We start from the raw sequence: 21662 nt of genomic DNA, 5'->3' as shown, positions 1-21662 counted from the left end.
AAAGATTTTAGATGAACAATTGTAGAAATGTGCAATCATTCTTCCAGTTTTATAATTGTCAGTATCTAAAGAAGTCAGCCATATGTGCGTTAATCTTTTATTACGCCAAACGTACTTTTCATATCTGGTTTAAAATGCCACTTGCCTTCTCAATACCAAACACATTTTCATCAGTGTACCTCATCCCTATGGTAATTGTTAATAGGACGTGAATTTCTGTTTTGTTGTTATTTCAAGGAATGTATTTAATTATAATTATATAATTAACTATAAATGTCACACACATATATATACTATATATAATTACAATTTTTCAAATATATTGAGAAATTCGGAAAATATTAAAAGGATAACAAAAATCTTTCACAATCCTACTAATGAGAGATTTTATGATATATGACCTAATCTTTTTTAATAAGCTAACTTGCATGCACACACACATATATTTGTGAACTAAGATAATAATGTACACTCTATCATATATACTATTATTACAATTTGTTTGATATTATTCATTATTTTCTATTAAATTATATTTTATACTATAATTTGCTTCCTCTAGGAAGCGCACCTTTGATTCTCTGCTAAAATGGGCAAGCTGCCATTCTTTTGTTTGTCCTTTCTCACACTCAAGCTTAAACTTACCACACTTTACTCAGTGGATTTAATTATTCATTTACTTGTTCTTCCATCAGCAGCCTGTAAGCTCCTTGTTTTATGTTTCATTTAATCCTAAACACCTAATACAGCACTTAGCAAATATCACCGAGTTGTTGATGCTGTGTTGCATAGGTGAATAATATTTAATGATATTTGTATATCACGATTTATGTTACCATTTCCTGTTACTTGACATTTCAGCAGTTTCCAGGATTTTTATCATAGAAAATAACCCTTGATATGTAGTTTGATAAGGACATACTTGATCACAACTCTGATTATGTTCTTAGTTTCCTAGAATATGAGTTATTAAATTTAGAAGGAAGCAAAATTACAGTCTAGTGTAGTGGATGGGGCTGTAGGCCCTGGAAACATATCGCCCAGATTTAGATTCAAGCTCGTAACACCTTATAGTTCTGTGTCCTTGAAAAAGTGGTTTAACTTCTAAAAGCTTTAACTTAATTCACAAAACAGAGGCATGTAATAAAATCTACCTTCCCATGTTCTTGCAAAAGTTAATGAAGTTAGTATAGATAAATATCTAGCCCGATATCTGGTACCCGGTAAGCACTAAATATACCTTATTGTTATTATCTTCTAAATTATAACTATTTAAATATTATTCGTATACCTAATAGCTTTTTAGTAAAAAAAGTAACACTTCTCCTTTCTGTTTTTAATATTTGTTATTTTCCTTGAAAATTGTTCCTATCTAGTGATGATTTAATTTATTTACTTATATTTAAATAGAATTTTAAATTATCTTTGAACTTAGTTCTTATTTTAGTTTATTTTTGTGTCTGATAACACATGATACACAAACATGGTTTTCTAAATAGGTAGTAATTTTTTCTACTAGTATCATTTATGTAATCTATTTTCAAAAATTTTGTAACCATGTATGATGACAGATGTTAACTAGACTTACCGTGGTAATCATTTTGCAATATATACACATATGGAATCATCATGCTGTAAAACTGAAATTAATATAACATTATATGTAGGTTATACCTCAATAAAAGAAAGCAAAATAAAAAAATGATATTTTAATGTTCCTTCATTATATATTGTTTTATGCAATATACCATGGATGGTATATTGCAGTGTGTTTATTATTTCTTCATTCTTTCCATTGATTTGTTGACCAGACTATACACAATTTTATAGCTATTTAATAAAAGTCAGTATCACATGGAGCTCATTATAGTTTCTATATATTTTTATCTTATATTTTCCAGTTTACTCTCATAAATCTATTTTTAGAATTATTTCAGTAAATCCTCAAAGAAATATTACTGGAAGCTTAATCGGCAATGCATTAAACCTGTATGATAATTGAGGAAAACAGAAAACTTTTAGCCTAGTCACTCTTATGATCCAGAAATGACATTTATTGACATCTTAGACCTTGAACAGCTTCTTTCTGTGAAAGATTTAAATTTCTAAGTTGAGGGCAAATACTAAAAGGAGGATGAGTGTTTTTCTTGGTTCTTTCTTGACAACCTGTTTGCTTTTTTTTGTTAAATAAGATATGAGCTGTTTTCTCAGGACAGGTTCTTTGACTTAAAAATTTCTGTTAATCCTTATCGATTTGGGCAATAGATTTTCTTTCATTCTAGATGTGTTGTGTGCTTGTAGTTTATCTTCATATCCTGAGTTATGAAAGGATTTTTTATTGTTGTTATGATTGTTTGTTTATTTTTCAAAATGAGTTGATAAAGGTGTCAGATTACTATCCAGATGTCATTTATATACATTGTGTAAGTACTGGAGATATGCCAATAAATTTGATGGATGCAATTATTTTAAGGAAACAAAATATAAGTAAGAGACAGACATGTGAACTCATAATTATAATATAATTGGAAAAAACCTGGGAAGAGTCATGAAAGGTTGTTCCCCCCTCCCTGATGAAGCTATGGCAGATAAATGGGGTCAGCCATTGAACAACAAAAACTCAGTTCAATTCACCTGGGGACAGAATATCTATAAGAATATTTAATATTCAGAGAATAACTCCTTCAAAATGGCTTTTTGAAAGAGAAATAATAGTAATTATCTGTGAGTTCAACTCAGGCAGGATAACATTGAAGTTTATTAATAATAGTTTTCTCCCAATTCATAGTAAAAAATTGTTAAAATTTGGTTGACTTATTCTAAATTTTATGTTTTATACCTTTGCTGCTAAGTACTCACAGATAAAAAATGAACATGAAACAAATGAATTTTACAGAAAATAATTTAAGATAGCCAATCATCTTTAGTTGCCTACTTATGTTTTCTAAACTTTTAGCTGAACTATATACACACGAATATGATTTTATGTTGCTTAATATATGGTCATTTTTCTGCTACTTTAAAATTATCTCTAGGTTATTTAGTGCAATTGAACATATTATAGTTCAAAATACTAAGCACCTATACAAGCAGGAGAGCCATTATTTTAGAACAAATATTTTAGAACAGTTAATCAAGAATATCAGTGCTTTAAAAATTACTGTACTACTAGCTTTCCTATTTCTTACCAATAGCAGAATTGTCCCTCTGTTCTCCTTTTATTAACTATGACTTCTTGGAACCCTGTTGTAACATAAAGAGAAAATTTGATCGGTCTAAAGAACATTATGTGAGAGTTTATTGTCATGATTCAAAGCTATGGGAGCTCTAAGGTAAGCAAAAATCACTGGCTGTCCTTATTTGATTGTTAAGGAAAGAGCAAACAGAGAAAATCTTTAACCAATTCACACTTGACAATAGACTCCTTTCACCTAAATTGAAAATCAAGAATTTGCATTAAATAGACTGAAGGCCCCTCAACAAATACAACATGTCTGAAGGCTGCCTGAAAGAAAATCAATAACTGCATTGGGGTAACAACCTTTAACCTCCAGCTTCTTTAGTATGCATTCTCTATAAGGGGGCACAATCTCTACATTCATGTGTATTTATTTGTATGCTATAAACAGTGTAACTAGAATTGCATATTAGCATATTGATTCATGATTTTAGTAATGCAAAATTGTCCCATACACACCTCTCAATGCCCCTGTCTGTCCTAAATTCATAGACCTCAGTGTCCAGCCCATACGTTGTACTAATTATAAGGATGATTAAGAAATATAATAATGAAAATTCCATAACACTTTGCTTAGAAAGATATTATTTTATTCTCTGATCCTGGCTGATACTGCCTCACTTTTTCCAAAATATTTATTTTAGACCCGGTTTCCCCAGAACCTTCTCACGGATTTGTCACGTCTTCAGACAGTACACAATGGGGTTCATCAGAGGTGGCACTAGCAAGAAAATGTCAGCAATGAGAATCATGGCCCTTGGGGACTTGTGCTTGCCAAAGCGATGCATGAAGGCCAAAGCAATAATGGGCACATAGAAGATGAGCACAGCACAGATGTGGGAGACACAGGTATTGAGAGCTTTGAGCCTCTCCTTATTGGATCCAATTCCCATCACAGTCTTCAGGATGAATACATAGGACACAGCAATGAATCCACTGTCTGACATCATACAGAGGGCAACAAAGAAACCATAGAAAAAGTTCACTGTGTTGTCAGAGCAGGCCAGCTTCATGACATCCTGATGGAGACAATAGGAGTGAGAAAGTAGGCTTTTCCTACAATACGTCAATCTTTTGAGGGTGACAGGAAATGGGAACACTAAAAGCACACTTTTAATGAGAAACACCAGGCCCATTTTGGCAACTCTGACATTGGTGAGGATAGAGCTGTACCTCAGAGGGTTGTGTATGGCCAAAAAGCGGTCAAAAGACATGACCAGGAGCACTGAGGACTCCATGTCTGTGAAGCCATGGATAAAGAATTCTTGAGCAAAACAGGCATTTGGGGAAATTCCTGTAGCATTGAAAATAAAGATCCTCAGCATAGTGGGGAGGGATGAGAAGGACAGGCCCACGTCAGAGACAGCCAACATGCAAAGAAAATAGGACATAGGTGCATGGAGTGAGGGCTCCACCCTGATCACAAAGAGGATGGTGCAATTGCCGAGGATGGCCACTAAATATGTGAGACAGATGGGGACAGAGATCCATATGTGAACATGCTCCAGTCCTGGGATTCCAATCAGGAAGAAGGTGGTGATTTCAATTTTAGAGGAATTGAGAGTGTGCATGATAAATCAGTTGGAAAGTATTTACTCCCAGACCTGAAATGACATTTTCAACATAGGTCTATTATACTCATCTCCCTCCTTTTAACAATTTTGTCTGAGACATAAACAAAGAAAATACAACTTTGAAAAACTTCTTATATCAAGGAATAAAAGAATGAGGAATTTCTTCCAAACAGACTATTGATAATAGAGTCAGATGTATTAATTGACAAGGAGAACTAGGAATATAGGTACTATCTTCACAATCCCATTACTCCATAAGGTCCCCAGGAAAAAGTACCCACATAAAGAGCAGTGACCTGCAAATAAATTCCCCTTTTACTATCAGGCTTTGCCCCTTCCCATCCCTAGTCCAGTGAAAACCTTTGTACAGTCAGGCTGAACTACAAGATAACTCTTTTTGCGTGGTCCAGAGTGAACCCAGAACTAAAAGAAAAAGAAACAAAGAAAAAGGCAGGATTTAGATTTTGAGAGAGCAGATAAGTAGTTTCTCCAATTTCTAGTCTTTTACTTCAAACATTTTCAGACCAGGCCTTGAGCTTCTAAAGCTGATTCTACTCACAAGTTCTCTACAGGAAGCAATATGAAAAAAGGACAGAAAATAAGTCATATGTGCTTGACTGTTAACCCTCTCTTATAGTTCAGTGAAAAATCCTATCTTGTATGGAAGCAGAAAAATGCAATCTTCTTGTACAGAGCATACTATGTCTGTAACCTTGCCACCTGCCATGGCTGGACCGTAGTCCAGTTGACTAGGCCATTTTATATCTATGAGAGTCTGTGTTGGCATGTATAGGAAGTGCAAGAATCCTTTCTCTCTCACCATGCTGAAATATGGAGAGCACTCCTATGGATTATTCATTTTTAAGGTGTTGGTGTTGTCTGGATCCATTTTTTTTCTGATACTGTAAGATAAACAGCTGTCCTACGAATATAGAATTTTTTCACAGACAACTGAGTTAACTTGGTACATTTGAGAGTTTTCTCTTTCTTTATGGAATTAAGTTCATCAGTGGCAATGCAGTTCCAAGATTCATAGAGCAAATCAATTTCTACTCTTTTTGCTTAGAGAAATTTAGGGAGAAGCTTGGGCTTTGTCAGAAGACTCTCTAGACTATTAGGAATCAGAAACACAAACATTCCAACTAGTGCATCCTCCAGAATGACACACTAATGTGTTGTCATTAAGGACAAATCCTCTTCTAGGAGAACTGAGCTGCCTTCCTAAAAGGATAAAGCATTGGTTATGTCATGATCTGGGTATTGGCCACTCTCTCACTTCCAAAATCCCTAGGGTGACAGTATGCAAGGGTTCTTTAAGACAGTATTATTAGCTCTTTGTCAACTCTAAATAGGTCATCTCATGAGCATCTTCTCCTTGAAGTCTTCCCTCCTGATGACTTCAAGCAGAGTCTATGTTCCTCTACTATAACTTGCATTATAATTCTGTGATAGTACCACAATGGTCCTATGATTTGTTGTTTACTTGTCTGCCTTCCACAGTAGCCAGTAAGTTCATTAAGATCACAGTTCATGTCTCATGATCTTGACATTATCAGCACCACACATAGTTCCCGGCAAATAGTACACATCCAAACATTATTAATCAGATCTTATTAAACTGAATTGATTTCCATTTAACTGAACTGATCTTGGGAATTATTTCCTCCCTCTGAGTAGGTATTTGAAGATTCTCTCCTTCTTTCAGAGCAGGCATTATCCGTAAATTCTATGTGAAGATTTTCTCTGATTTGAGGATGTGGAAAGGTAAGTTTTTTGCTCTGGCTGTCTCTGTCATTTCCCTCTAATCTAAGGATCACAATTAATTGTATATTTGCATTCTTACCGATATTAAAAACTATAACGAGTACATAGTTACTCCACAGTTTTGATCCATTTCAATGTGAATCTTATGTTTATTAGTTATTGATATAATTTTAGAAACTATTTCAACACATTATGACTAAAAGAGTTCTGAGACTCAATTGCAACATGTGTATGTGGGGGCTTCCCACACAACACCAAGCAATTTTCAGGACACTAGCAGGGTGTCCTAAAATTATCCAACTCAATTCTGATACTATCTAACCAGAGATAGCATCAGATCCCTCAGGTTAAGGGCTCGGTCTTATGAGACTGCCACTGCCCCCTCTTCAGATGCCAATCACAAGTCCAGGATGTCTCTTGTGTTTCTGACCAACTAGCCACAGATGGGAGGGCCCCACAACCCCCTCCTTGGACTTTGGGAGCCAGTCACTAATCTGGGTTGTTACCTGTACTTCTGACTTCTGGCCATATATCAGAAGTTCCCACAACCCGCTCTGTGGGTTTGATGAATTTGCTACAGTGGCTCACAGAACCATATGATCATGCTATTCCACTTCTGGGTATTTATTCACGGAACACAAAAACACTAAATCAATGAGATTTATGCATCCCTATGTTCTTTGCAGCATTATTCACAATAGCCAAGACTTGGAAACAACCTAAGTGCCCATGAATGGATGAATGAATAAAAAAGATGTAGTATGTATGTATATATATATATATATATATATACACACACAATGGAATACTACTCAGCTGTAAAAAAGTATGAAATCTTGTCATTTGCAACAATGTGGATGGCATTATGCTAAGTGAAATAAGTCAGATAGAGAAAGTCAAATAATGCATGATTTCACTTGTATGTAGGAAATAAAAATAGCAACAACAAATAAACGCATATACACAAGGAATAAATTGGTGGTTACAAAAGGGGAAGGTAGAGGGGGAGGGCAAAAGGGGTAAAATAGCACTTTTATGGTGATGGATGGCAATTAGACTTTGAGTGGTGAGCACAATGTAGTCATCACAGAAATCAAAATATAACGATATACACCTGAAATTTATATAATGTTGTAAACCAATGTTATCTCTATAAAAAATAAATAAAGTCTCAGTAAGCAAAAAAAAAAAAAAGAAAATGAAAAAAGATGGTGCTTAAGCTGAGAGGAGAAAAAAAGGAGGGGTAGACATTTAAAAAAAGGGATAAAAGAGAACATTGGGAACTATTACTAAGTGATAGACATTGTGTCAGACAAGTTTTACATGCAGATAGCTTTGCCTTCAAAATGTTTGCTCCAATTTTTTGTGAACTTCAAGATAAATATTTATCTGTGAAGTCTCATAGCATTACTGATGGACAGGAGACACTAAAATAATAGACTTACTCTGAGGATAAGAGACATAGTTGACAAAGCCCTGATCAGTCTGAAACATAATAATCCTCCTACTAGCAACAGTTATCCTCAAGAACCTCCCAATGCATTTGTTTCCCAAGTATAGTGTCTTATGTAGAGAAATCGCTCAAATATTTCTGAAGTAAATTGTCTTCAGAGAAAGTCCTAAATTTGATTACTAATAAGAACTAAGGGGGCCAGCCCGGCGGCCCAGCAGTTAAGTTCGCACATTCTGCTTCTCGGCTGCCTGGGGTTCGCCGTTTTGGATCCTGGGCGCAGACATGGCATCGCTTGGCAAAAGCCATGCTGTGGTAGGCGTCCCATGTATAAAGGAGAGGAAGATGGGCATGGATGTTAGCTCAGGGCCATTCTTCCTCAGCAAAAAGAGGAGGATTGGCAGCAGTTAGCTCAGGGCTAATCTTCCTCAAAGAAAAAAAAAAAAAGAACTAAAATGCAGGGATACTTTCTTTTCAGATGAATGATATTTTAAAATCTTTTTTTTGTTGTGGGAGGGGGTTGGTGAGGAAGACCGGCCCTGAGCTAACATCTGTGCCAGTCTGCCTCTATTTTATATGTGGGACACTGCCACATCATGGCTTGATGAGCAGTGTGCAAGTCCATGTCCAGCATCTGAACCTGCAAACCCCGGGTTGCCAAAGCCGAGTGCACAAGCTTAACCATTATGCCACTGGGTCAGCTCCTTAAAATCTTTATACATATCATTATATTTAATTATTAGAGCAACTCTATGAAGCAGGTACTATTATTCTTTCTGTTTTATAAATTAGGAAAGAAAGAAACAGCCAGTAAGAGATAGCAGTGGAATTCAAACTTCCATGTGTCTTACCTCCTGCTGAATGCCAAGCATTACCTTATGCTCTTCTGTTTGTCACTTCCTTTCCAATCGCATATGATGCATTCGTCATAACTACATAGTTCTCTGATCTCTGTTCCAATGTTCTTCCAATAACTCAAGACCATAATTCATCTGCTCTTTCTTCCAAGGCTAAAGCCCTCTCCTGATTCTGGTCTACTGGCTAAGACTGTGATATCCATGAGCTGACTTTTGGACCTGGGGTGTCTGCCTTCCTGTTCTTTGCTTAGACAGAGAGGTTTTACCATTTCATCAGACTCGTTTTCCTATTTCTCAGCCTCTGTCTCACATAGAGTTCTGACTCTATCTAGCAATTTCTCTAACTGTGGGTTAACAACTGGATGCTTTCTGAGATGAACCATAGGCAGGTGAAGTGAACAGTGCTAATGGATGGCTAAAAGGGGATTTAGTACATTTTTAATTTTCGTAGCTTCTCCAAATTTGTTAAACTCTCTTCTTGTCAGACAAACATAGGTCGAATAAAAACTCCTTCCATTCCTCATTCCTCCATTGCAATCTTTTTTTTTTTTTTTTACCTCTAAGCCTCTCCTACATCAAAATTCCGGAGCTTCTCTACAGTCACCCTCATTCACAGTTCTCTCTAAGTCCTAATTCTTAGAGTATTCGTGTTTCAAACACACTTCAGGATACAAAGCCATATTATTGCACAATATTATGTTAGGGCCCTATTGCACTTACCATTTAACCACAGAGTGAAACAGAAATGTCTCAGGCTAGAGGCTTGTCAGCCTCAGTGTACCATCTGTTGACCAAGACCTTTACCTATAGATCACAGACTCTTTGAGCTGTCTTCTGAGTTGTTCACTCATGGGACACCAATTCTTCCAGCTCTGCTACCCTCTGTAAACAAATGATTTCCCTGAGAAATTTTTAAAAAATTCTCAGAGGAGGGCCTGGTTCAGGACCATAGTTTTAACTCATTGGTTTCCACAAGGCCATGAAAAGTTCAGTCTGGAATGTTCCATAGATTTTGGAGACCCAATTATATCAAGAGAGCCTGCCCTGGGGATTAGAGAAAGCAGTTGAGGCTACCAAGCAATCATTTAATTCCAAATTAGTTGATATATTGTTCTAGGTTCACCTTTTCTTTGTTTCCTCTTTTTTTCTGATAGTCAATGAAGGTGTTTTCCCTTTCTTTATTATCGAAATGTAATTTACATGTAGTAAGATGCAGAAATCTGAAATGTACGACCATCTCCACGTACACCCAAGTAACACTCAGAGAAGTGCTAAAATTCCCAGATCTGATTGTGAATTTATTTTTCTTTTTAGTTTCTTTGTGTACTTTGAAGCTTTTCTATCACATGTATAAATATTAAGGTTGTTATGACTTCTTGATGAATTGACCCTTTTATCATTGCAAAATATCTTCTTCTTTCTTAGTTATAACTTGTTTTAAAGTACATGTGCTCTGATAATAATAATAATATGGCCTCATTCACCTATATTGGTATACATAACATATCTTTTCTATCTTTTTATTCTTAAGCCATCTGTGTCTTTATATTTCAAGTTCAACTCTTGTAATTAGCATATTTTTTAATCCAGGGTGACAATTGCTGTTTTGTAATTGGGGCCTTTAGGCAATTATATTTAATGTAATTATTAATACATTTATCTATAATTGTTTTATTTGTTCCCTCAATGTCCCATCTGCTTTCTCTTCTCTATTTTACAGTTACTTACTTATTTGAATCTTTAAATCAAATCAATTCAAATATGTTTCAGTATTCCATTTTATTTCTTCAACTGGCTCTTTGGCTAAACCTTTAGGTTTTGCTTTTTGTAGTCACTCCTTGAATGATGGCATACAACTTTAACTTATCAGAGTCCACCATGAATTAATATTATACTTTTGCATAGGTAACATAAGAAACTTTAACAGTATATTTCTATTTATCTCATTCTTAATCTGTATGCAATTATTGCCAAGTACATATTTCTACCTATGTTATGAATCTCTCAATTGTAATGCTTTTAAAAGTAAATTATCCTTTCCAGCAATTAAGAAAAAATAAAAAATACTTTACATTTACTCACATATTCACCCATTTTAGCATTCTTCATTCTTTTTTTTTTATCTGAGTTTTCACCTTGTATTATTTTACATTAGTCCAGAAAACTTCCTTTAGCAGGTCTCATGGTTATGAATTTTTTAAGATTTTGTGTATCCGTAAATGTACATATTTTGCTTCCGTTTTGAAACATAATTTTGGCAAATACTGAATGCTAGGTTGACAAATTTTCTTTTCAGTACTTTTAAAACGTAATTCCATAGTCTTCAGTCTTACCACTGTTCACCATTTTCCTCTATATGTATTGCCTTTTGTTCTCTGTCTGCCTTTAACAGATCTCTCATTTTCTTCAGGACTTGATCATGATACATCTGAGTTTGATTTTCTTTGTATTTATTCTGCTTTGTATTTGCTGCTGTGGGTCTCATCTCAAAGATGAAGGGCCCATTCCTCTCAGGATTTCAGGTTATTACGACTTTCTTGCACCTACTCTTTTATTACCATTGGAAAATTATGACTTTTATTCTGTCCAGGACTTCCTCTTTTTCATGGAAATTAATGTATTTCATATTTTTCCACATTCTAGTTAGGGAGAGAAGTCTTTGAATTGTATTATTAAAAATAAAGAGAAAATAGATATTTCTGTTATTATTACTATTCGTTATTTATCTGCCTCAAAAATGTCTATGGGCATGTTCTCTAACATATAAAAGACACTTGCTTATCTCTTCTATAAAGAAGAAACTCCAAAACCTATCTCTCCCAGACATTATTAGTTTGAATCTGCTATTTAAGGTAAGGTTTATTAAAGAATGGACTTTAGATGAAGATCCGCCTGAAAGATGTCTTTTTTTGTTCTTTCTGTGTGTGTGTGTGTGTGTGTGTGTGTGTACACTTTCAGTAAAAACACCTGTAAAGGTGTGGAGGAATCTTGGTTGCTTAGAAGGATAGTTTGACATTCAAAGCAGTTGCAATGGAGGCCTCTGTTAATCCTACAGAAAACTCTGACACTAGATTAGCCCTTCAGAGTTATCTCAAATTAAGTCAAAGAGGCAAATTCCTTGTACCCCTGCATCAGCCAGTCACTAAATGAGGTCCCCCCACCAACCAGGGGCATAACTTGAGTGAGGCAGCTTCATTTGGATCAGAAAAATTCCAGAAGGACTCAGCTATATTCCAATAGCATCCAACGCTCCTGGAAGCACGGGAATGACTATCTCAGCTCTGAAATAGGGCTGGGGAGATTCACTGCAGCACTTATGATAGCCCACCCTAGCTCCACTCATATCAAGTGTTACAAGTAGAAAATTCACCCAATCTGGGAATAACTCCTTCAGTGTTTGGTGTGATTCATTTGCCTGAGGAAACATGAATATAGAAAGTTAGTGAATAAACGACAACAGACGCTACTCACTGCAGGTGGTCTTGAAGCCTCATCTGTTTTTATCATCTCCCACCTCTACCACCCATTCTAAATTCCCCTCCCTCCAAGCTAGTACCTTTACTGTCTAAGTGTATTTCATGATAGGGTGACCCAGATTCTTATTTCTAAAGGGTATGAACCTGTGGACACCATTCCCTTCTCAGCATAAGGCTGCTACACGTTTTCATTTATCACCAAAATTTGGCAGGGCAGTACCAAGAGACAACCAGTCAACCACTTGGGTACTGAACATTTTCTTCCATCCCCCCATTGTTTGGTAACATCTTTATTTTTCCCTGATAACCAGGGGTTGATTACCCTGGCAGTTTAGTGACTTCTTTCCTTACCTGCCAGTCTTTGGGCTTGAGGAGATCAAAGTTACTTGGGAGACGCTATAACTTAATTTTTTTTTTTTTTAGGAAGATTAGCCCTGAGCTAACATCTGCTGCCAATCCTCCTGTTTTTGCTGAGGAAGACTGGCCCTAAGCTAACATCCATGCCCATCTTCCTCTACTTTGTATGTGGGACGCCTACCACAGCATGGCTTGCCAAGCGGTGTCCTGTCCACACCTGGGATCCGAACCCGCAAACCCCAGGCCGCAGAAGCAGAACGTGCGCACTTAACCGCTGCGCCACCATGCCAGCCCTTATCACTTAAATTTTAATTGGACCCTTACTATATCCCTTACCCTGGCAATAAGGACCTGTAGCTCAACAAAACCTAAATTATAAGACTGGAAGAAAAGTTTCCAAGTAGGTCACTGGACGTGATGGTAAGTGGGTCCACTCTGGTTTTTCACATCTTTGTTCCCAGATACATGTATGCTAATTATAGGGGCACAGCTCCGTATAATGATTGTTGATGTAGTGTGTAAACTACATCTGGAATATGTTGTCCTATCCTCACAGAAGATCATCTATAAGTTGGTGACTCAGCGGCACCTGTTCTATTTCTGTACCAGCTTGAAAGCTTTTGGATGGTGTAGTATGTGTTAGGATCATGGTCATGTGTCTACTTTTATAATCATTTGCTCTAAAAATGTATCTCTTTGTATGAAGTAATGTTATATGAGACCCTGTGCTGGTGGTTCAAACACTGCAAGCCATAGGATACTAGGCTGGCCATAGTCTTGCAAGAAAAAGGGCAAATTCATACCCATTATAAGTATCAATTCCTGTCAAGTTGATTTGCTGCCCCTTCCAGGATATCACGTTCCATCATTGGCTTATTTCTATTCAAGGGATGATGCTACATTAAGTTCTTAACATTGTGCTTTATGACTGCCAGGTTTATATTTAATAGAAACTGAAGTTTGATCAGCCTTGTAGAGTAGAAGCCTATGCTGTGCATCCATGAACAGTATCTAATTCTGACACTATAGCTACCTCATTTAGGATCCCATTGTGCCAGCACTGGGGTTGCTTATGTTAGAAGCTAGCTGCTATTACTTGTCAGATCCATTCTGTGTACTTGGTTGTTTAGGTCACCTTCCATGATGTAAAGACCCAGATGAGCATTGATCTGTAGCATTTAGAGATACAGAACATTTTCATCATGACAAAATCTTCTTCATCACAGTTGCAGTTAATCACTGATTTACTTTCTGTCATTATAGATTATATTTGAGATTGCTAAAGTTCATATAAATTGAATTATACACTGTGTAATCTTTGGTGTCTGACTACTTCCACTCAGCATCAGATTTTGAAAATTCATCCATGTTGTTGCGTGCATTAGCAAGTCATTCTTCTATGTTATTGCATAATATTTGATTATATTTATATACTAACTTTTTCACAAATAAGACTTTTTATTTGTCACCTTTGAAAGTATGAATTTTAAACAAAGTTTTGGATCGGTGAGTAATATCCATCAGCTCATTCAACTTTAGCTCTTGTCTCCTTCCCTATGGCTTTTCCAGAACTATTAGCTTCACCGTGAAGCTCCATGAGTTTTCCCATTCAAATTTGGGTTTCTTCAGCACTTTACTTTTCTAATGAATATATCATAGAAAGATAAATAGATTGACAAGTCTTTTCTCTGTCCTTCCTAGTTTTATCTGAAATAAATTTCTTTCAAGTAATTTGTCTGCACCTCTTGGGTCATGATTTCCATCATCTACTTCTAGATTTGGTGGATCTGTTAGTGCTGAAAGTAAGTCTTCTGAATCTGATTGTTGCATTTTTTTGGTAAAATCAACACAGAACAGATTAGCAAATAACTATCAGTAGACTTGACATGAGCATCAGTTTCAATCAAAGTCTGTTATTTTTGTCTAGAGAGCACATTTTGTCACAGGTAAGATCTACGCCATGGAAGCTAGTCAGGAAATTTTTGCCCTGAACATCCTCATAATTAGCTTTATATTTCTTAGAAAATGGATTAACTGATTTCTTCTTGGCTCCTTCTTTGACATATTTTGTAAGGTGCTTGTTCTTGCCAACTGCCATGATACTGCTCAGGAGGCCTATCACATTTTTTATACTCACCAATTAAAGGACTTGAGTAGTTTCAAATTTTTTGCTATTATTCCTAGAGTTGCTATGAATGTTCATGCAGAAATAATTGTGTACACAGTAATTGCATTTTCTTTTGACTAAATACCTCAAAATTGTATTTTGAGTCTAAATGCTGGGTGAAATAGTAAGTTGATATTTACTTGATACATTTCGTGGTTCTACATTTAGGTTTATATAAGAGAAGAGAAAAATTATTTTTCTAGTTTTCCTTTTCTAGTATCTATTGTCATTATCTGTCAGTTATTATGTATTTTGTGTTAAATATCTTTTGTATGATATTAAGATGATTTCTCCTTTGATTTTATTTTTGCCTCATAAATCATTTTTCTTCCTTTTTCCCATTTTTTTCCATATATTTTTGTTTTAATGTATCTTTTGCAAGCAGCATGTTATCAGGTTTTTTTTTTAAGTCCAGTACCTACCTCTCTGTCTCTTAATTGTGAAGTTTAATCCATTTTAACTTATTGTAGTTACTTCCTTATTTAGAATTCTTTTTGCCATTTTGTTTCATATCTTCTATTTTATTGTACTTTCTTCTATTTTCCCCTCTTTTCTTGTTTTCATTTGAGTAGATCAACTCATGTTCTGCTCTTTAAAAAATTGTCTATTTTTTATTCTTGTAGACATTCCACTAAATTCAGATCCAAATTCAAGTTAATTTTTCCTCATTAATTTGTTGTTACTGTTTACATTTTCCCTAACAAGTCCTGTAAGATGCCGATAGAGAATTAGGTTTTCATTTTAGTTCAGAGTTTCTTCTTGGTGCTGTTCTTGAGATTTACTGATTGTCACAAATCTAGACAGTAACCATCTTGTGGCTTGGTTCAAGTTCAGGAAACAAATTTGTTTATTTTATTAACCAGTTAAAGTTGGTAGGGTCTCTAAGCAACATGATGACTCATTTTTCAGCCTTCTTGTTTGAACTGGTTGCCTATAATTGTGAATCCTCTGAAAGCAGAAACTGTGAAAAGAATTTGAGAACAAGTTGGTTATTTAGTAGCTGAGCCCCCAAAACCAGGGGAGTGGAATAGTTATTTGGTGAAAGGAAAGTGGCCAATAAATGTTATTTTATCAAGCAAGAGACCACTGTGTCTTACTCCTTCTGGGTGACTCTAGGAGCCAGTTCAGAACATGTGCCTCAAAGATAACCCTTTTAAGGGATAAGGAAGCTGGGATATTTATAGATTTGCATGCGTTATTAGTGGTTTAAAGCTGTTTCAGGTGCATTTCAGTTCTGAAGCACTTTTGAAATGTTGTGTATAGGCAGAGACTACCATGAAGGCCTAACTTAAAGAGATGCAGATATTGACTGTTGGAAGTCAGGCTGCCTTGTAATAAAATGTTAAGTCACAAGAAGGTAGGATGGGCACCAAAAATATCCTCTAGAATGGCCCATTTTGATGTGTAGGAAGTCAGTTTGGTTCAGATGCCGTCATCTCACACTGAGAATGTTTACTTTCATTTATCAGATGGTAGTTGATGATCTTCCCCAAACATGGAACCCAGCAATGAGTGGACTTATCCCTGCTCATTGTTTTGAATTTCTGTTCCTCTTCTTATTCACAGAGATGTGTTTCTTGTATTTGAGCCTGGTTGCATCTTTTTTTGTTATATTTCTTTTGAATTTTATCAATTATCATTGTTTGTTATTAACGGACAACCTGACTGCATTATTTAGATCAAACTCTGTCTAAAGCAAATATATGTGTATTATATTACGTAATTATATTATATATCTTCTTTTTCTTAAATTATCATCAAATTTTCATATTGCTTCATAGCCTTGAATAACTATTATTTAATTTAGGAATTAAACCACTATAGGACTTACATAAAAATTAGAAATATATAAGTGAAATGCAAAAGCTAACATTCAAAAAGCTTCTAATGAATGCAACATATAATGTAGAGAGTGTGTAATTTTGGGCTATCTGGTTGGAAATCTAACAGGGAGTTGCAGGATATGTCTATTTTGATGTTCATCTAATGACATTTGCCAAAATGGATCAAAGAAATAAATGGAATAACTCACAAAACAACTAATAATTTGTAAAGTACTCTCATAACTATTTGATATTTGTGTATTATTATCTCCATTTTTTGAATGATTAAACTGAGGTGATAAAAGTAAAGTGGTGTAGTCTCAGATTGGAACTAACATGTTTTGATTACAAATAACCTATTCTTTTAACTATATTGCCTAATCTATATGAATGCCACACATCAAACTTCCTCTATCAAGGTCATTTCTAGTGTTTACCTCTCACTTAAGTAGTTTTCCAACTGTTTTGCCTCACAAGTTGTCTGTAGTTCCTGTTGGGCTTCCTGGGTACCAAAGAGTTAACTTACTGGGCCCAACCCTTTCTACATAAGTTACTGGGAGATCCCAGAGAGCAGGCTGTTTTTCTATTCCTCTCAAGGGTCTACACTCCTGAGGGAAATAGAAGTAGGTACATCTAGATAAAGTGGAGGTCAAAGTTGAGAGTTCTTGCTCTTATCTTTCAAGGACATATTGCACATCCAGTTTTGGTAAGTGCAAGTAGTTACAAATCCCTTTGGAAATCTAAAGCTAGGGATTTGTTAAACAGTTTATATCTGAAGAAATGACTATGAGGAGAAAGAGGCAGTGGCTCCTGTGTGTATGTGTAAATGGAGTGTGGATGGAATTGTGTGAGCTGAAGGTTAAAAACGATTTTATTAACTCTGATAGTAGTAGAATCCCATTTACTTGATAATATGACAAATAAAAGTAAGCCTTATTGTCAATGAATGAAAAAATGAAAAAAATCCTCTTTGGCCAATCTAGGACTTGATGTGTGGAAGAAATGGTTATAGGGAATTTTTGTTGAAATAATTATTAGTAGCTGGTATTTACTGACTATCCTTATTATGTTAAAGACTATAGTAGACTGTCTAAAATAACTTTTTGGATAGATGCTGTTGTTTACAAGATTTAACAGAAGAGTAAACATCTGCTTGGAGATCTAAGCAGCTTACCCAAATTCACACAAATGGTAAGTTGCCAAGCTGAAATTTATACCCAGATGTCTTGAAATCAGACTTGAGTGCTGATTTCTTACCTTAAAGAATGGAAGTTCTAAGAGGTCTGGACAATGTTTGATCTGAAGATTATCCTTGAAATGCTCCTTTTTTGGTACCCACTATATCCCTCTCTCCTAGTTTTTCTCCTATATCTCTGGATATTCATGTGGAAGATGCTCTCAACACTCTTGCTGCTCCTCAGGGTTCTATCTGAGATTTAAATGTCATACTTGTACATTTTTCCCAAGTGACTTCATCTCCTCTTATAATGTCAGATACCAACTATTGTGTCAATATTTCTGAAGTGACAGCTCTGTTGACCTATTTCTTTTAAAGTTCAGACTCCACATCCAAAATCATACTCTGTAAGAACAAGTTTACCATTAATAATGTAAGTGAGTGAAGTGAGCATAAATATCCCTTGGTTACTATTACAGAAAAGTAAGAGAAGGGACTAGGAAATGATTCTACATGTCTTCCACTTTTTCCACTCACATTCATTCTTTGCACATTTGCTGAGAGCCTTTTTATGTTTCAGAAACGATGTTGATGACAGGTATAACAAGAGATATAAAATCTCATCTATGGCTTTCAGTATTCAGTGGTCAGTGTATATGTTGGTGGTGGGGTTGGATTGGGCAGGAATACGTGAAAACAGTACATTATAAAACAATGTGGAAACTACCAGAATATAAAATGCACACCAGAAGTATTCCCTGAAAGACCTAAGTCAATACCCCTCAGCCAAAGAGGAAAAGAGAAGGGAATAAAAGTTAGGTATTTTTGGAAATGAGAACTTTTCTATGATTCCTGGGGAGGGATCAGGATAAAATTTGCTAAATAGGTACAATCTGACTGATGACATAGAGAATAATTTTCATGGCATTTGAAAATCTACTACCATCTCCAACATATAGTTTCTCTTGGCTTGGCAATAGGCTTGCCGCGATGGTGGGCGACAAATAAGACAGTCAAACTGTTCAGAGGCTTTCAGTCTAGTAGATGTGGCTCCTTTTACAAGCTGACAAAACAGATTTATGTAGACAGTATTCCGAAAACATCAATATATTGGTCGAGGGCTGCGTGTTATTTTTATGTTTTCTTACTTATCCTCTAAAGAATTACAAAATACAACATCAGTTCACAATCAAGCTTCAATCTAGAGAAGCCCAATAATTTTGAGCGTGCATTTAGGATTGATAATTTTTGCTGTATTGCAATTTGAACTTAAAAAAACATTCTGGAGTGAAGTTAACATCTCATGTGAACTCTAGCCTTCCATCGGCTCTCCTTTCATTTTTGAATCTTTGCCAATTTGTTTGCAATTGAAATTGTTAATTTAATAATTTTCCTTTATTTAGGCATGTATTTGTCAGACTTACTAAATATAGACGGGATTTATGATGGTTATCTTAGATATGTGTATTTCGCTAGTAATTTGTGCCAGTTATTAACATTGGGATATCTTCAATCTCAAAAAATTGATAATAAGTTGAAGATTGTATATTTTACCTTTGAAAATAAAATTTGTGAACTCTTTAATAGACACTCTAACAGTAAAGTCCGGGTTTAGTTTACTGTGTAGGTGGATTTAAAATTTTCACAATACAAAGAGAAATTGAGTGATTTGTATTCTTTTCATTTAGAATTTCTTTGACTAATACAATCACAGAGATAAAATGTAAGATAATTTGATCAAGAGGGATAAGATGAACATGCACATGATACTACTGTGTGTCTTCAACACTTTCCCTTGAAATAATGAAGTGATAACCCGAAGTATGGCCCATGGGTGCCTGATCTAGGAACCATCGTATTTCATGTAGGAGTACAAATATGAAAACAATAAGGAGACATAACTCCCAAGGGGGTATCTATGCTCCATTTCTCCCACTTCTTCTTTTGGAAGCCATTGTATAAACAGTATTAACGTTTTACATGATACTTGTTCATGTTTTGTTGCACCTAGATTGGTGTTTATACTCATGTATAGAATGTGGCTAATAAGTACTTACCTCATAAGTTTAAGACAAATTAGTCTATACATTTACTTTCTAGAATTTAATATTTACCATAGTGTAGCTATGTTCAGGGATCCCTGATTATTTTCTTGGACTATGATTTTTATACCTCCTTCTATGAAGTTCATGGATCTTGTTATGAAGCCAACAAGAAGGATTACTGAAGACCATGTGGGAAAGCAGTGGGGAAGATTCTGAGTGCCTATCACTGACTCAATCAAAGCAGCTCTGCTTTGATGTTATTTTCATATTTGGCTAAAAATGTTGGAAAACTACCACCTCAGGATAAATTGTTGTAAGTAAAATTCCCATGTTGGAGGACGTGAATATGTTTAAGGCCTTTTGATTAATATTAAAAATTATATTTTATTAATATTACACCAAATATGCTTCTGCGAGTAGTATACAAAAGAACTGCTTATCCCCACTACACTGAATTTTATCCAAAAGTGCTACTGTTTTTGTTTATGTGATTTCAGATCTGGCTAAGGAGCTCATATTCTCACTCATTATGTCTGTTCTCAATAACTCTGAGGTCCAGCTTTTTCTTCTGATTGGAATCCCAGGACTGGAACATGCTCACATCTGGATCTCCATTCCCATTTGCCTCATGTACCTGGTTGCCATCATGGGCAACAGCACCATTCTTTTTATCATAAAGACAGAACCCTCACTTCATGAGCCCATGTATTATTTCCTTGCTATGTTGGCCATCTCTGACCTGGGCCTGTCCTTGTCCTCCCTTCCCACCATGCTGAGAATTTTCTTGTTCAATGCCATGGGGATTTCACCCAATGCCTGCTTTGCTCAAGAATTCTTCATCCATGGATTCACTGTCATGGAGTCCTCAGTGCTTCTAGTTATGTCTTTGGATCGTTTTCTTGCCATTCACAGTCCTCTGAGATATAGCTCTCTCCTCACTAGCAACAGAGTTGCAAATATGGGACTGACCTTAGCCATCAGGAGCATTCTCTTAGTGCTTCCATTCCCCTTCACTCTAAGGAGATTAAAATATTGTCAGAAGAATCTCCTTTCTCACTCATTCTGTCTTCATCAGGATACCATGAAGCTAGCCTGCTCTGACAACAAGATCAATGTTATCTATGGCTTCTTTGTTGCTCTCTGTACTGTGCTGGACTTGGCATTAATTGTTCTGTCTTACACGCTGATCTTGAAGACTGTACTCAGCATTGCATCTCTGGCAGAGAGGCTCAAGGCCCTCCATACCTGTGTTTCCCACATCTGTGCTGTGCTCATTTTCTACGTACCCATCGTTACCCTGGCTGCCATGCACCGATTTGCCAAGTACAAAAGCCCCCTTGTTGTGATCCTTATTGCCGATGTATTCTTGTTGTTGCCGCCCCTAATGAACCCCATTGTGTATTGTGTGAAAACTCGACAAATTCGGGACAAGGTCTTGGGGAAGTTGTTTAACATACGGAGGAGATGAGAACATGAATATTGAAGTAATAAACTATCACTCAGTAAGTATTTATTGGTACCTACTATGTGTTCAGTGCCACAGAAGTCACTATCCAGTGGAGGTCTGGGAGGAGAATGAAATGCTGTGCAGTACAAGATTTATAATAAAGTCGGGAATACGATATTAAACAAGAAAGATGAAATAATCAGGTGATATATGACATGATTCACAGAGTTTAATTAATATTTTAAGAGTAGTTTAAACACTATGTAACTGAGCAGTTGGATTTCAGT

The 21662-nt window shown here is 35.8% G+C and overlaps 2 protein-coding genes and 1 pseudogene across 2 annotated transcripts; 1 reads left to right on the top strand and 2 right to left on the bottom strand.

Annotated features, from left to right (window-relative positions):
- Positions 1–3915: 3915 nt before the first annotated feature.
- On the bottom strand, positions 3916–4809 carry LOC124225844 (olfactory receptor 51A7-like). Its single transcript, XM_046638565.1, has one exon. The coding sequence runs from the start codon at positions 4807–4809 to the stop codon at positions 3916–3918; it is 894 nt and encodes a 297-aa protein (XP_046494521.1).
- Positions 4810–14202: 9393 nt separating this feature from the next.
- LOC124252062 (40S ribosomal protein S3a-like) lies at positions 14203–14814 on the bottom strand (annotated as a pseudogene).
- Positions 14815–20445: 5631 nt separating this feature from the next.
- LOC124225741 (olfactory receptor 51A7) lies at positions 20446–21396 on the top strand. The gene has a single exon (XM_046638378.1). It carries the CDS (start codon positions 20458–20460, stop codon positions 21394–21396), a length of 939 nt encoding a protein of 312 aa, XP_046494334.1. The 5' UTR covers positions 20446–20457.
- Positions 21397–21662: the final 266 nt, after the last annotated feature.

This window comes from Equus quagga, chromosome 14 (assembly GCF_021613505.1).
Source record: "Equus quagga isolate Etosha38 chromosome 14, UCLA_HA_Equagga_1.0, whole genome shotgun sequence".
Lineage (NCBI taxonomy): Eukaryota > Metazoa > Chordata > Mammalia > Perissodactyla > Equidae > Equus > Equus quagga.
The sequence above is the reverse complement of the archived record's forward strand: the minus strand, read 5'-3'. Positions and strand labels throughout refer to the sequence as shown.

Bases quoted from the DNA above. Each gene is read 5' to 3' on its own strand.
- LOC124225844 (XM_046638565.1), bottom strand. From the start codon at position 4,809: ATGCACACTCTCAATTCCTCTAAAATTGAAATCACCACCTTCTTCCTG.
- LOC124225741 (XM_046638378.1), top strand. From the start codon at position 20,458: ATGTCTGTTCTCAATAACTCTGAGGTCCAGCTTTTTCTTCTGATTGGA.